General features: G+C 44.6%; 1 protein-coding gene across 6 annotated transcripts in view; it reads left to right on the forward strand.

The window, feature by feature from the left end:
* The window catches only part of SCN5A (sodium channel, voltage gated, type V alpha subunit), an 84959-nt gene that overhangs the window by 27812 nt on the left and 42316 nt on the right, over positions 1-14831 (forward strand). For all 6 annotated transcript variants that reach the window (XM_011953307.1, XM_011953309.1, XM_011953304.1 and 3 more), the window contains exons 10-13: positions 892-1071; positions 1717-2088; positions 6728-6860; positions 7812-8050. In XM_011953307.1, the coding sequence (XP_011808697.1) occupies positions 892-1071; positions 1717-2088; positions 6728-6860; positions 7812-8050 (924 nt within the window). The remainder of the gene's footprint in view (positions 1-891; positions 1072-1716; positions 2089-6727; positions 6861-7811; positions 8051-14831) is intronic.

Genomic DNA, 14831 nt, shown 5'->3' on the forward strand with positions numbered 1-14831 from the left:
TCCCAGCTACTCGGGAGGCTGAGGCAGGAGAATGGCATGAACCCGAAAGGCGGAGCTTGCAGTGAGCTGAGATCCGGCCACTGCACTCCAGTTTGGGCGACAGAGCGAGACTCTGTCTCAAAAAAAAAAAAAAAAAGTGACATCTGCTGGGTAAGGTGGGTCCTATGTGTGTGGCTTGTGCTGAGTAAACTTGTTCCTGTGGTCATCCTGTCTTCCAGATGAAAGTGGCGCCAACTGGGTAAAAATGGTGCCTGCTGGGTGGTAGCTCCTGGGTGAAGATGGTCTCCGTGAGCACAGTGCATGCTGGATAAGAGATCCATGTGTCCATGCACATAGTTTATTCTGGTCAAGGGATGCCTTCTGGTAGGGTAGTGAAGAAGGTCCAATGTCAGAGAACAGAGCTGTCTCAGAAAATAAGCACTGACAATGCTGCCCTAGCCATCCCCAGTCCCCCACATGGTGGAGCCTGGAGGCTGGCTATAGAGTGAGCTATTAGAAGCCAGGCTGTGGGCACCCACTTGTTCTTCTCACTGCCCCATGCCACATCTTCCAGTACACTTTTGGCCAGCTAAAGCTTCTAGGAGAGCCTCTGCCCTCTGGTTCTGCCACTTCTCTGCTCATCCACGCCCACCTCCCACCTGTTCCACACACTCCCCTCTTCCAAGACTGCCCACTTTAGCCACTCCTATTTTCCTTCCTGGATCTTGATCTTTCCCAAAATATTCTGGGTCTGTCTGAGTTTATCTCCATGATGTCCTCATTTTGGAGTAGGTGTGCAAGTCCACTTACTGATAGAGAAATCCAAGTCACTGAGAGTTGCCTGGCCTGCCTGAGCCTGAGGCTGCACAAAGTCTCAATGATGGAAACATCCCTTCCTCCGCTCTTTTCCAGGCCCTCGCCATTAGGGGTGTGGATACCGTGTCCCGTAGCTCCTTGGAGATGTCCCCTTTGGCCCCGGTAAACAGCCATGAGAGAAGAAGCAAGAGGAGAAAACGGATGTCTTCAGGAACTGAGGAGTGTGGGGAGGACAGGCTCCCCAAGTCTGACTCAGAAGATGGTCCCAGAGCAATGGTAATCCCAGCTGTGGTTCTAGCTTTTCCAGGGTGGGTCTGGCATGAAAAGCCCATCATGCTAGGCCCCTGGACAGTCACAGCCCCCATGGTTGCTCCTCTCTGCCCTTCCTGTTTCCCATGGCCTTCCTTAGAGTAGGGGAGCTCTGGGCAGAGGGACAGGGTAGTTTTGGGTGTTGTGATATCCCCAACCTGAGGCCAGTATCCCCGCACTGGAGCTGGGGCCGGGGGACGAGGCCCCATGGTATGGGTTGGTAGGAGTTCAAGGACATGTCCGTAAGAGTGAGGGGCCATTCCGAGTGCCCCAGGTCCTGCTCAGACCGGGCCTGTCTGCAACACCAGGAGCCTTCCTGCCTCCTTCTCCCTTACCCATCCTGAGCTCGAACTCCAAGCCCAGTTAAGTTTCAGGCTCCCAGCTCCAGAGACATAGATTTGAGGGGAGTAGAGATCCCAGAAGATACAGGATTATCTCTAACCCCACATCCCCTCTTCCAAGTACCCCTGGCCCAACCCTCCCAGTTCCTGTGTGGCAAAAAAAGCCCTCAATGCTCCGAGAAGTTTGGCTGAGGCCAGTGGCACAAAAGACAGGCTGGGAGCACATGAAGAGCACATGTCATGGTCATGTCCCCTCTCCTCATGCCCTTAGAATCATCTCAGCCTCACCCACGGCCTCAGCAGGACTTCTGTGAAGCCACGTTCCAGCCGCGGGAGCATTTTCACCTTTCGCCGGCGAGACCTGGGTTCCGAAACAGATTTTGCAGATGATGAAAACAGCACAGCGGGGGAGAGCGAGAGCCACCACACATCACTGCTGGTGCCCTGGCCCCTGCGCCGGACCAGTGCCCAGGGACAGCCCAGTCCTGGAACCTCGACTCCTGGCCACACCCTCAATGGCAAAAAGAACAGCACTGTGGACTGCAATGGAGTGGTCTCCTTACTGGGGGCGGGTGACCCAGAGGCCACATCCCCAGGAAGCCACCTCCTCCGCCCTGTGATGCTAGAGCACCCACCAGACACGGTGAGCCAGCCCCGAGGTGCAGGCACCAGGGCAGTTCTGGTCTCTCAAACCGATCACCAGTGCCAAGTCCAAAAATACTCACCAAGTATTTGTTGAGCACCTATTATGTGCTGGGCTCTAGGTGCAGAAACTTACAAAAAAAATCTCTGCCCTCATAGAGCATCCATGCTAATGGAGACAGACAGACAAAAATCAAAGGAAAGCCGGGTGCGATGGGGCACGCCTGTAATCCCAGCACTTTGGGAGGCCGAGGTGGGGCGATCACGTGAGGTCAGGAGTTCAAGACCAGCCTGGCCAACATGGTAAAACCCCATCTCTACTAAAAATACGAAAATTAGCTGGGCGTGGAGGTGCATGCCTGTAATCCCAGCTACTTGGGAGGCTGAGACAGGAGAATCACTTGAACTCAGGAGGCGGAGGTTGCAGTGAGCTGAGATCACGCCATTGCACTTCAGCCTGGGCAACAGAGTGAGACTCCATCTCAAAAAAAAAAAAAATCAAAAAAGAAAAAATATCTATATTGTGTGTGATGGTGATAAAGAAGGATAATAGTTAAATATGTCACAGCTAGTAACGCTGCCATGACCGTCATCTGGGGAAGCCTGTTCCGGGTACAAGGAACAGCAAGCACGGAGGCCCTGAGGCAGAATCTGCCTGGCCTGTTGGAGGAGATGCCATGAGGTCAGTGTGGCTGGAACAGAGGGAGCGACAGCGAGAGAAGTTGCAGTGACTGCTCCAAAGGCGATAGGAAGGGACTGGCCAGATTGTGAAAGGCCAATCAGAACTTTGGTCACTTAGTCAATCCTATGACAGACTCATAGCTGCCCAATCAGCCATCAGGTGTCCTTGCGGACCCCGGGCCCCCAACACAGTGACCAGAGCAGCCCACCCGGGAAAAAGCTGAACATCTGGCTCAGCCCCCAAGGCCTGCAGGGCGCACTTGGAGAGGAAGGTAGAATGGATGGAAGGCTTGACCAGGAAGGTGGAGGGTGGCCTGAAGATGCAGGGCTCCCAGCCGCATGGCTTATTTCATGTCACTCAGACTCTTGCTCCATCTGTGGAACATGGTACGGGTTAATTAATCTCTTTGTGCCTCAATTTCCTCATCTGTAAAGTGAAAATTATACGCCAGCAAGTTGTGGTGAGGACTGAAAGAGTGCAACTAGGTCCAGTGTTGAGACCTGGACTCGCCTGGTGTTGGAGTCATCAGTATTATCTGTTATTGGTATTAGTGAGCAGGAAGGAGCGAGGTTCCTGGGGCACACTGCAGAATGCCCAGTGTCCCACACTCCTCTGGAGCATAGTGTGAAGGGAGGAAATTGGGCACCCCTGGGGGCAGACCACAGCTTTAGGTAAAGCTGGGGAGGCCCTGGCCCATCTGAAGGGTGGGGTGTCTAGCTTCCAGGAACACTAAACCAGGCAGGTTCAGCCCTGGAGCTTCAGCCTCATGGAATCGGGTCAGCAGCTGGGAGCGCTAATAGAATTTCCTAATCTTGTTAAGGAGAAAATCATCTCATTGTACTGCACATGTCGGGAGGAATCCAAGTTCAAGCACTTCATTACCAGGAATTCTGACTTCACCCATTCTCACTTCTGTGGGGCCCATTTGTAACCTTAAAGGTATTAGCAGGCCAAGACAGGGTCATTTGCAAAGTTAAAGGAATTAGCGAACCAAGATGGAGACATTTGAAGAGTCAAAGAGATTAGCCGGCTGCAGACCCTGGGAATGCCTTCTGTGCTTCCACTGGGTCCCCAGTGACACATTTCTGCCCAGTTCCAGTCTGAAAACAGAGCACAGTGTTGGACACACTGTGGATGCCTAATCAACAAGGATGGGGAGGAAGGGCCAGCCCAGCAGACAGCTCACGTTCAGTTTATCCAGATTGGGAGGTAGGGACTGAAGACTTACTTTGCCCTCTGCTTGTGTGAGACTGCCTGGTTCCAAAAGTCTAGATGTAGGTGGGAGAAGCACACTGAATATCCATTCCTTTTCTCCCCCTGCATGTTAAATCTTCATCCTCATTTCCTGTGGCCACCTAGCAAGTTAGGAACAGAGCTGGAACTCTAACCCAAGCCTTCTGATTGATTCCCAAGAATTTATCCATCCATCTAATATTTATCTAGTGCCAGCCTGCCATGTGGAGTGCCAGGCAGTGTTGAGACTCCAGGGTTATATCAGCAAACAAAGAAGGCAAGATCACTGTCCTCTTGGAGTTTATACCATAGTTAGGAAGACAGTAAACTAATCAATATTTTCAGGTAGCAATAAGTCATGTGATAGCAAGTTGCTAAGGGGAGGGATGAGGATGAGGGCTATTAGAATACTTGGGAAAGGCCTTCCCAAGGAGGTAACATTAAAATTGACAGGCAAATGATTTTAGGGAGCCAGCCCTGAAGATGCAGAGGAATAGCATTCAGGTAGAGGGAATAGCAAGTGCAAAGCCCCCGAGGAGGACACATCCAAGGGATGAGGGTGACTAACAGGGCCAGGTGTGGTAAAACATTAAAATGAGTTTCATGAGTTAGGATTTGGACTGTGCAGGACCTTCTAGACCATAGAAAAGTTTGGATACACTATGTAAGTAAGATGGGGAGGAGTAGGATGGGAGGAGTTGTTGAACAGAGGAGTGACATTATCTGATTCACTTTTTAAAGGAATCCCTTTCTACTATGCAGAGAATAGAGGGACGAGAAGAAGAAAAGAAGCCAGTTAGGAGGCTGTTGTAGTGGTTTTGGGAAAGGGATGATGACCACCTGGACTAGGATGGTGTATTAGTCAGCTACTGTCATAATAATGCCGTGTAGCAAACTACCCCAGAAGTCAGTATCTAGCAACAAGCCTTTATTCTCATGCTCACTTATCTGCAGGTTGACTACAATGTGGCCCATGTAGGTTAGGCTTAGCTGGGAAGCCCTGCTCCAGACTGCACGCTGGCTGGGCTGAGCTTCATGCTGTGGGTTAGGCTCAGGGCTGCTCCACATCTTTGTTCTGAGGCCCAGGCTGAAAGGGTGACAGCTACCTGGGGAAGCTCTTTTCATGGAGAATTCCTGGAGCACAAGAGCAAGATAAACAGCACTAGCCCAGTTGAGGTTTCTGTTCACAGTGTGTCCACTAACATTCTGTTGTCCAAAGAAAGCCATTCATGCCCAGGGCAGGGAAGTTTAATTCACCCTCGGTGGGAGAGGAAAGAGAGTGCATATGTGCCAAGTGATAACCAAACTATGATAGATGGCAAAGAAGGAGGGGAGAAGTTGGGAAAATTTAAAACTTGCTTGTGAGTTAAGCTGGCCAAATTCATGGTTGCGTTGGACCTAGGATAGTACCGTTGCACCAGCCACCTCAGCCCTCTCAGGTGCCTCCACTTGAATACTTCCATGACTGGGAGTTCACTGCCTCCCTAGGCAACATTTCAGAGCAGTCCTACCAATGGCCAGGATGTCCTTAACTTGAGCCCAGATCTATTTGGTACCCACCCTATGCCCTGCTTCTTCTACCCTGGGTAGTCTAGGCCCATCAGATTACAGATTCTTGCTATTGCATGCTGAACAGCTCAGTGCCTGGGCTGTGGTCATGTAGGGCCCTGCTGAAGTGAAGGCTTTATTGGCCCTCCTTGGTTCTGTGGGAGGCTCCAGGTAAGCCTAGAGAATGCCTGCCTGCCACCTCCCTTCACCAGGGCTGTTTCCAGGCCTGGGTTTTATACTGATAAAAATGGTGCATGCGTGGTGAAAACAAATCCCACAGTGCAGAAGTACACAGTGCAGAAGTGAAAAGGGAACTTCTCCCTCTCTTTCCCCTCCCCTACAATCCCATTCCCCAGATATGTCCACTTTAATCATTTGGTATGCATTTCCCCGATCTTTTTCTTGTTTTTTCATCAAACTGTTTGCCTTGGAGATGTCCCCGTGGGAGCATACAAAGAACTGCCTCATTCTCTTTGTTGTCTATCAGATCCCAGAGTTGGATTGTGTCTATAATTGATTTGAATATGGTTGCTATTGATTGGTTGTTTTGTTCTTATGGTATTAGGAACAGTGATGCAATGAACATCATTTATGTGTATTTTTGATGCACATATGTAATTATTTATGAAGTTAGATTACCAGATGAGGACTTGGAGGGCCAATTTAAAATTTTCTTGGTAAATCCAGCCTCACTGCCCCCACAAAAGACACAGCCTCCCACCAGCCATGTGTAAGCATTGTACTTTATCCTTCTATTAGCATTATCTTAGAGCATGTTAGATTTTTTTTTCAGCTTCTTTATGCTCTTGACACTAGGAAGCTTGTGGTCAATTAAGAATCCCAGATCATTTTTGCATGTACTAATGTGTATGAGAGCATCAGGCTCAGGGAGGACCTGTGATATGTGTAGCTTCCTGACCACACTCAGGAATCACTGCTGATGAGAGGCAGTGAAGAAGAAACGAGAATGAAGGAGACAGTGATTGGCAGGAGGGGTGGAGGGAGTTCTTAACTGGGAGGGAGTTGGGAACAGAGAAGCCTAGCATCCAGTGTCCCATCAAGACCTTCATCTTGATGGCATCCCCAGCCTGAGTCTAGACTGGCCACCCCAGCAGGACTAGAGCTAGGGGCAGGACCCCTTTGCCCAGGCTGACGCCAGTCTCCTGATTGCACTCAGACCACACCATCGGAGGAGCCAGGCGGGCCCCAGATGCTGACCCCCCAGGTTCCATGTATAGATGGCTTCGAGGAGCCAGGAGCACGGCAGCGGGCTCTCAGCGCAGTCAGTGTCCTCACCAGCGCACTGGAAGGTCAGCACCCCCAGGTCATTTAAATACTCCCCACCTCTGCTGCAGGCACCCTTACCTTCATCCCAGCCTGATCCAGGCATCCCCCCATTTGTATTGGCCTGCTTTGGACATCCCCACACTGTCCCAGCCTTCTCTGTTCTGTGGAGCCTTGCCTGTCCTTCCATCTCTTCTCATCTGTTTCAGCTTGTTCTCTCCTGGGCGTCACCATGTCTGTGTTTCTCCCAAACACTCCCACATCTGGCCTGTCCCAGATGCTTATCAGTCTCATTCCATCGTCTCCCAACCATAACCATGTTTGTCTAGGACCATCCTGTCCTGAGCACACCCATGTCTGTTCTAGCTATTCCCATATCTACTTCAGGCTATTCCAGGCATCCCACATCTTTCCCAGCCATTCCTGCCCTAGGCAACTCCACATCCGTTCCAGTCTGAATTTGGCACCCCCCATCCTGATCTTGTTCCCTCCTGTCTCGGATGTATTCTCATCTTTTCCACCCTGTCCTCGGCATCCCCTCTCCCATTTGTCCTGACACATCCTAGATGTCCACATCTGTCCCTACCCATTCTGTCCCAGGTGTCCTTGTGTCCGAACTTGCCTGTCCCCATTACTGTTTCATCATTTTCAGCCTGTCCTCCCCTGAGTGTCCCCAGGTCTATGTGGGACTGTTGTCTTAAGCAGTTGTACGTTTGTCCTAATAATCTCTCCTGTCCCCATTTTCCCCGCCTCCATCTCTGTTTCCTGTCCCTATGGCCCTCTTCTCTCGTATTTCCAGACTAAGGAGCCAAGACACAAGCCACCCATTCCCTCGGCCTTCCCTGCCCCCACTGTCCCACTGTCATGTAGCAGCCCTGTCATCTCCCAAAGCAAGTCATAAATCTTTTCTGGAAGGTATTCCAGATACATATGGCTCAGTCAACAGAATCAAACTAACTCACTGGCTGTCCCCTCAGAGTTAGAGGAGTCTCGCCGCAAGTGTCCACCATGCTGGAACCGCCTCGCCCAGCGCTACCTGATCTGGGAGTGCTGCCCACTGTGGATGTCCATCAAGCAGGGAGTGAAGTTGGTGGTCATGGACCCGTTTGCTGACCTCACCATCACTATGTGCATCGTGCTCAACACACTCTTCATGGCGCTGGAGCACTACAACATGACAAGTGAATTCGAGGAGATGCTGCAGGTCGGAAACCTGGTAAGAGCCACCTGCAGCTGGCTATCAAATGGGCATCCTGGCAGGAGGGAACCTCGGGCAGCTGGCATAGCCTTCATGGGTAAGGGAGAAGGGATCCTGCACACAGAAGGATCTTTTGAGGGTGGGAATCATCATAGAAGACATCTTGGAGGAGGGAGGGAATCTCAAGGTCAGCTTCTAAGGAGCTGAGAAATGTAGATTTGGAGTGGGAGGGTGGAGTGAAAAGTTTATGCAGATGTTCACAGTCTAGAAAACAAAAGTGAGCTGGGGGTAAACCTGAAATGTGTGGAGACTTGAGATTTTGTAATTTGTAGATGGAGGAGAGTGTCTGCAGAAGGAGGTAGTTCTCTTATGGACTGAGCTTGCATCAGTGTTGTTGATGGGGGAAATTGTGGATGAATGGTTGGATAGAAGGAGGGAAAGATGGAGGGATGGGTGGATGGATGGATGGATGGATGGATAGCTGGGTGTAGTAAGTAAATCAGGCAGAGCCAGATTTGAATTCTGACTCAGCTCTTACTAACTAGCTGATCTCAAGCAATTTACTCAGTAATTGGCCCAATAAATATTTGTTGAATTCAATAAATGGGAAATTAGTATGACAATATCAACCTCATAGGAAGGTAATGAGGATTGAATAAGATAATATCTATAATCTGCTTGGCTCATAGATTGATAAGCAGTAAGCACTCAAAACAAATGATTGCTGTGCTATTGTTGTTGTTGTTAGATTGCTCCTGGAAGTCAGAATGTCTGGGTTCTAATTCTGATTTTTTTTTTCTTGATACCACATCAAGCCCTGCCTCTTTATTATACAGATAGGGAAACCGAGGCCCAGAGACTGGAGGAATGACATAGCAGGGGCAGAGTTGGGCATCTCTCAACTCCCAGGACAGGTCCATATTGGATCAGTCCAGGTAAACAGAGTCAGCTTGTCTTTAGAGGATCCCAGGGTAGAGTTGCCATGAGCCCACTGGCCTCAAAAAGGAGCTTCTGAGATCACCATTGAGGTTGGTGTGAGGATGGTAGGGGGACTTCTGGCCCCATTTGATCTAAGCTTGCTCTTACTGCAGAGCCAGCCTGTCTCAGGCCCAGCTGTTCAAGTGAACCCCATAGGCAGGTAGGTCTCTCACACTGTGGGGTATGAGGATTTTCTTTTCTTCTTACTTTCCAAACCCAGGACTCTAGATAGTTCTCTGCAGGGCCTATTGAGATTTTTTTCACCAATTTGAGTCCACTTGCTGCAATTTTACTTTTCTTTCCTTCTATGTGCAAACAGAAGGGAAAGCTACATCTCAGTGGGTAGAAGTCTCATGGCACTGTTGGGAATGTTGGGTGGTCTTCAGATGGTAGTTATGCAGGGTTTCAGTTGAGTGTGGTTTTATCTGGTTGTGACCATTGGGTTGGACTGAGCAGCAAGTTAGGTGTGATGAACAGCACTGGTGGCTTCACTGGGTCAGCAAGTTGTGGCTAAACTGCAGTTGTATTAAACTTGTCGTTAAATTATAGGTAGCAGGCAGTGTAGTTGGGTTATAGCTATATTTTGTTCTGTTTGAATAGCTTTATTGCTAGTATGTAAGGTTTTGATTTTATTGCATTTAATATATTCTAGGTAGTTTAAATATTAAGTGTTAAGAAACAATACCATAAAAATAAGCATGAGTAAATAATCAGCTTGGGAAAAGCCTTTCTAAGCATGTATCTGAAGACAAATTCCATAAAGGAGAAGACTGATAGATTTAACTAACTTTTTAGCCCATCACACAAATAAAGGTAAAAGGCAAATGAAACTTCTGTTTCCAGCAATATTATGGACAAGAAAATCTGAAAAGTCTCCTATTAATAAACAATTTAAAATACAGCAAACATTCTTTGAATTACATAGCTAAGTGCATGAGAAAGTACAGTAGTTCCTCTTATCCACAATTCTGCTTTCTGTGGTTTCAGTTACCCATGGTCACCCATGATGTGAAAATATTAAATAGAAAATTCCAGAAATAAACAATTCATTAGTTTTAAATGGCACACCCTTTTGAGTATTACGATGAAATCTCACACTGTCTTGCTCCATTCTGCTCGGGGACGTGAATTGTCCCTTTGTTCAGCGTATTGTGCTCTATATGCAACCTACCCATTAGTCATTTACTAGCGATCTCTGTTATCAAATAGACTGTTGTGGTATCATAGTGTTTGTGTTCAAGTAACCCTTATTGTACTTAATCCTTATTCTCCAAAGCAGAAAAGTAATGATGCTGGCAATACAGATGTGCCAAAGAGAAGCCAAATATATGACAAAGAGAAGTTGTTCATCTCTTATTGTGCCCAATTTATAAATCAAACTTTATCAGAGGTATGTAGATTTAGGAAAAGGCATAGTATATATAGGGTTCAGTAATATCCATGGTTTCAGGCACTCACTAGGAGCCTTGTTGGAATGTATTGCCCATAGATAAGAGGGGGCTACTGTCACGGAAACCCGAAGTGCCAAAAACAAAAAGAAGCTTAAAAACCATAGCAGTAAATTTGTGAAATGGCTCTGTAGCTACTACCCTGGGTGGGGTGGGGAGGTGTTGATTTGCATAGTCTGGAGGCTTGGATTTTAATGAGCATGTGGAGACAAGACACTCAACCTTGGGACAGTGTGAGTAGGGGTCGAAACTGAGTAGCCCCATAAGAATATGACCATACATTCAGAAAAATGGTGATCCAGAAAAAACCTACACACAAACCCTGGGAAATGATAAAGAAGCCCTGTCTTAGCCAGGGCTGGAAAGGAAAAAAGTAACCCCTGAAAGGCTGTGACTATGGATTTGGCCTCATACAGATTTGGGGTTCATATTTATACCTGAGTAGTCCTGGAACCTACATCTAAAAAATTAACATAGAAAGTGATCCTAGAATAATGTCTTGGGGCCCCTAAAAGGGAACAAAACTTCTCTGGAAGGACACACCTTTGGCCCAGGTCAAGCTGGATTGCCCAAATTATAAAACACAGAAGGAAATATTCCACCATGAGGAAGAGTCAGCAGACACACATACGCACAGACACAATCAGGCTATCCCCTTAAAAATGTCACATAGTAGAATTGCTTGATAGAGATGATAAAAATGTTCATAATTGGCCAGGTGCGGTATTTCACACCTGTAATTCCAGCAGTTTGGGAGGCCGAGGCGGGCAGATTGCTTGAGCTCAGGAATTCGAGACCAGCCTGGACAACATGACAAGACCCTGTCTCTACTACAAATACACAAAAATAGCCAGGCGTGGTGGTGTGCACCTGTGGTCCTAGCTACTTGGGAGGCTGAGGTGGGAGGATCACTTGGATCCCCAGCGGGGCCAAGATTGCAGTGAGCTGAGATCATATCACTGCACTCCAGTCTTGGTGACAGGATGAGACTCTGCTCAAAAAAAAAAAAAAAAAGTTCATAATAACCAGAGACATAAAATAAGAGATTAAAAACATAAGAAAATAATGCAGCTTTGAAAAGGAACCAAATAAAATCTCCATAAATGAAAAATATAGCCATTGAGATTAAAATTTCAATGTACACATCAAATAGCATATTAATACAGTTGGGGAGATAATTAAATGATTGTAAATTTAGATCTAATAAAGTTGCCCAGAATGTAATATAGAGAGATGAAGAGAAGAAATAGAAGAAAGAAGGAAGAAAAACATATCTGACATTATTTTCCAGATTATGTTGTTGTCTATTTAAATCGTTCTAGAAAATCTACAGAGAGGCTGTTAGAACTAATACGAGAGTTCAACAATATTAGTGGGTACAGCTTCAGTATTCCAAATAGTGTTCCTAGTCACCATCAACAATCAATTGGAGAAAATACATTTTTTAAGTTATCACTTATGATCACAATAAAAACTATGAGAAATTTAGCGATAAATATAACAAAAGATATGCAAATTTTGTATGAAAAAATATGAAACTGCCAAGAAACATAAAAGAAGACATAAAAGTGGAGAGATGTGCCATTTTCATGAATGAAAGCATGACTATTGTAGACATACAAATTCTTCCCAAATTAACCTATAAGTTCAATGTAATTCCAGTCAAAATCTCAATACTTTTTTAAATGGAACTTGACAAGATAATCCTAAAACTCATATGGAAAGTAAAGCAGATCAAGATAAATTAAGGACTAAGGTAGGGAATTTACCATAGTATGTTAAGATATCTTAGAAAGCTAAAAATATTAGAGTATTGATGCAGGGATGGAAAAAAAGATTGTGCTACAGAATTGAGAACACAGAAATAGAACAATCCATATTGGGTAACTTGATAAATAACAGAGATGGTATTATAAATCAGTAGGAAAAGGCCGGGTGCAGTGGCTCATGCCTGTAATCTCAGCACTTTGGGAGGCCAGCCGAGGTGAGCAGATCATCTGAGGTCAGGAGTTAGAGACCAGCCTGGCCAACATGCAGAAAGCCTGTCTCTACTAAAAATACAAAAATTAGCTGGGTATGGTGGCATGCACCTGTAGTCCCAGCTACTCAGGAGGCCGAAGCAGGAGAATCACTTGAACCTGGGAGGTGGAGGTTGCAGTGAGCTGAGATCGCACCACTACACCCCAGACTGGGTGACAGAGTGAGACCCTTTCTCAAAAAATAAAATAAAATAAAGTAAATAAAATAAAATAAAATAAAATAAAACAAAATAAATCAGTAGGAAAAGGATGGGACTGTTTAATAAATGATGCTGGGAGAATGGTTATCTGCATGGAAGAAAATCAATTTAGATTCCTACCTCACATCATATTCATAAATTAGATGCAGGGGAATTGTACTTAACACCTAAATGTGATAAAGCAAAACTTTAAAGTTTTTGGAATAACAACAGGAGAAAAAGCTTTAAGATCTTGGGGTTGGGAAGGCCTTCAATAATCCAAAAAAGCTTACATCATGAAAGAAAAGATTGCTAAATTACAAATTGTTAAAATTTGTAATCTCTGTACAACAAGGGATATTACAAACTAAGTGAAATCACTACCACAAACTGGAAATTGATATTATGATAAGTATTTAACTAGAAATACATGGAATCCAGGCAATATTGAAGATTTACACATCAATAGGAAAAGAGGGACAGTGATAAAATGATAAAAACACAACCACAACAATGGACAAAGGAAATGACAAGCAAATCACAGAAGAGATAATTCAGATGGTTATAAACAAATGAAGAGAAACAGAGGAATGGAAATTAAAGCAACATTGAAATACTGTTTCTTGCCCTAACAGAATAAAAACTAGGCTTCTGTGTGTTGACAAGGATGTGAAACAGTAGGAATTCACAGCTTGTAAGAGTGTGGATTTGGTACAACCATTTGGGGAGCAATTGAACAATATCTGCTAAATCACAGATATATACTGTATACCCTACAACTCAACAATTCCATATATATATATTCTTAAGAAAGTCTCACACATCTGTACAAAGAAACATGTATAAGAAAGTTCTTTACAGTATGTTTAGTCATAGGGGAAGTTAGAATCAATATAAATGTCCATTAATTTTATAAAGTGGATAAATAAATTGTGGTGTACTCATACAATGAAATACTGTACACAATTAGAATGGATACATATACATGTGTCAATAAATCTCAAACACAATGTTAAAAATAAAAGGAACTTGAAAGAGAATATATAAAGCATAGCTTATTTACATGAAGTTAAAAGAATACAAAAATACTATGTGTTGTTATATACATTAAAACTGTAAAAATGTGTAGAAATGATAAACATCAAATTTGGGATAGTGATTACCTTGGAATGAATACAGTACTATGGGTGGCTCCTGGTTTATCTGTGATGGCACATGATGGGTAAGAATTCATAGTGGAAGCCATCATTTGAATTACTGGTTTAACTCCTTTGGATCTCAGTTTCCCTATCTGTAAAATGGGGAGAATAAGCATTACATATCTCATAGGGTTACTGTGAGGGTTAAATGATTTAATATATGTAAAACACTAGAACAGTGCCTGGCATACATCAAATGCTATTTAAGTATTTGCTTTTTTTTTTTTTTTTTTGGTAAGGAAAAAGAAAACAAGATTTGAAACAAATATGACAAGATGTTAACATTCATTAGAGTTTGGTGGTAGGTGCACAGGTAATCATCTTATTATCCTATACTTACACTTTAAGTATTTTAAAGTGTAAACAAATACAATAAAGGTAAATGACAAATCAGGAAAATTGTGACAATACAAATAGTACTAATAGACAAAAGGGTAATATATAAAGTATGTTTATAAACCATACAAAAAAGCAAACACCTTAATAGAACAATTAAGAGCAAAGGATATGAACAGAAAATTTCACCAAATAAGAAATATAAAACAAAAAGAAATGTCCAATAAAACAAGAATGTCCTGCTGGATGAGAAAAGGTCATGGGAACGGAGTACCCAGTATTAGCCTAGTTAAAGGGAGGCAGTTACTCACATGCAGCTCGTGGAATTGGTTAAAACCTTTCTCCGAGGATCATTTAGCACTACGTGTCATAATCTCTGAAAAACATTCATTGACTACACAATTTCATCTCCAGAAATCTTTCCTAAGAAAAGAATTAGACAAGTTGCTTTAAAACAAGCATGTAAAAGGATATTTATTGTGGCAATGTTTTTAATAGGGGAAAAGGAATGACTATCACAGGGAAATGGCTAAATCAGTTATAGCATATCTGTACAGTGGAATGTGCCACAAATGTAAAAAAAAAAAAAAAAAAAAAAAAAAAGTTCATAATAACCAGAG

This window comes from Colobus angolensis, unplaced genomic scaffold, assembly GCF_000951035.1.
Source record: "Colobus angolensis palliatus isolate OR3802 unplaced genomic scaffold, Cang.pa_1.0 Scaffold36, whole genome shotgun sequence".
NCBI lineage: Eukaryota > Metazoa > Chordata > Mammalia > Primates > Cercopithecidae > Colobus > Colobus angolensis.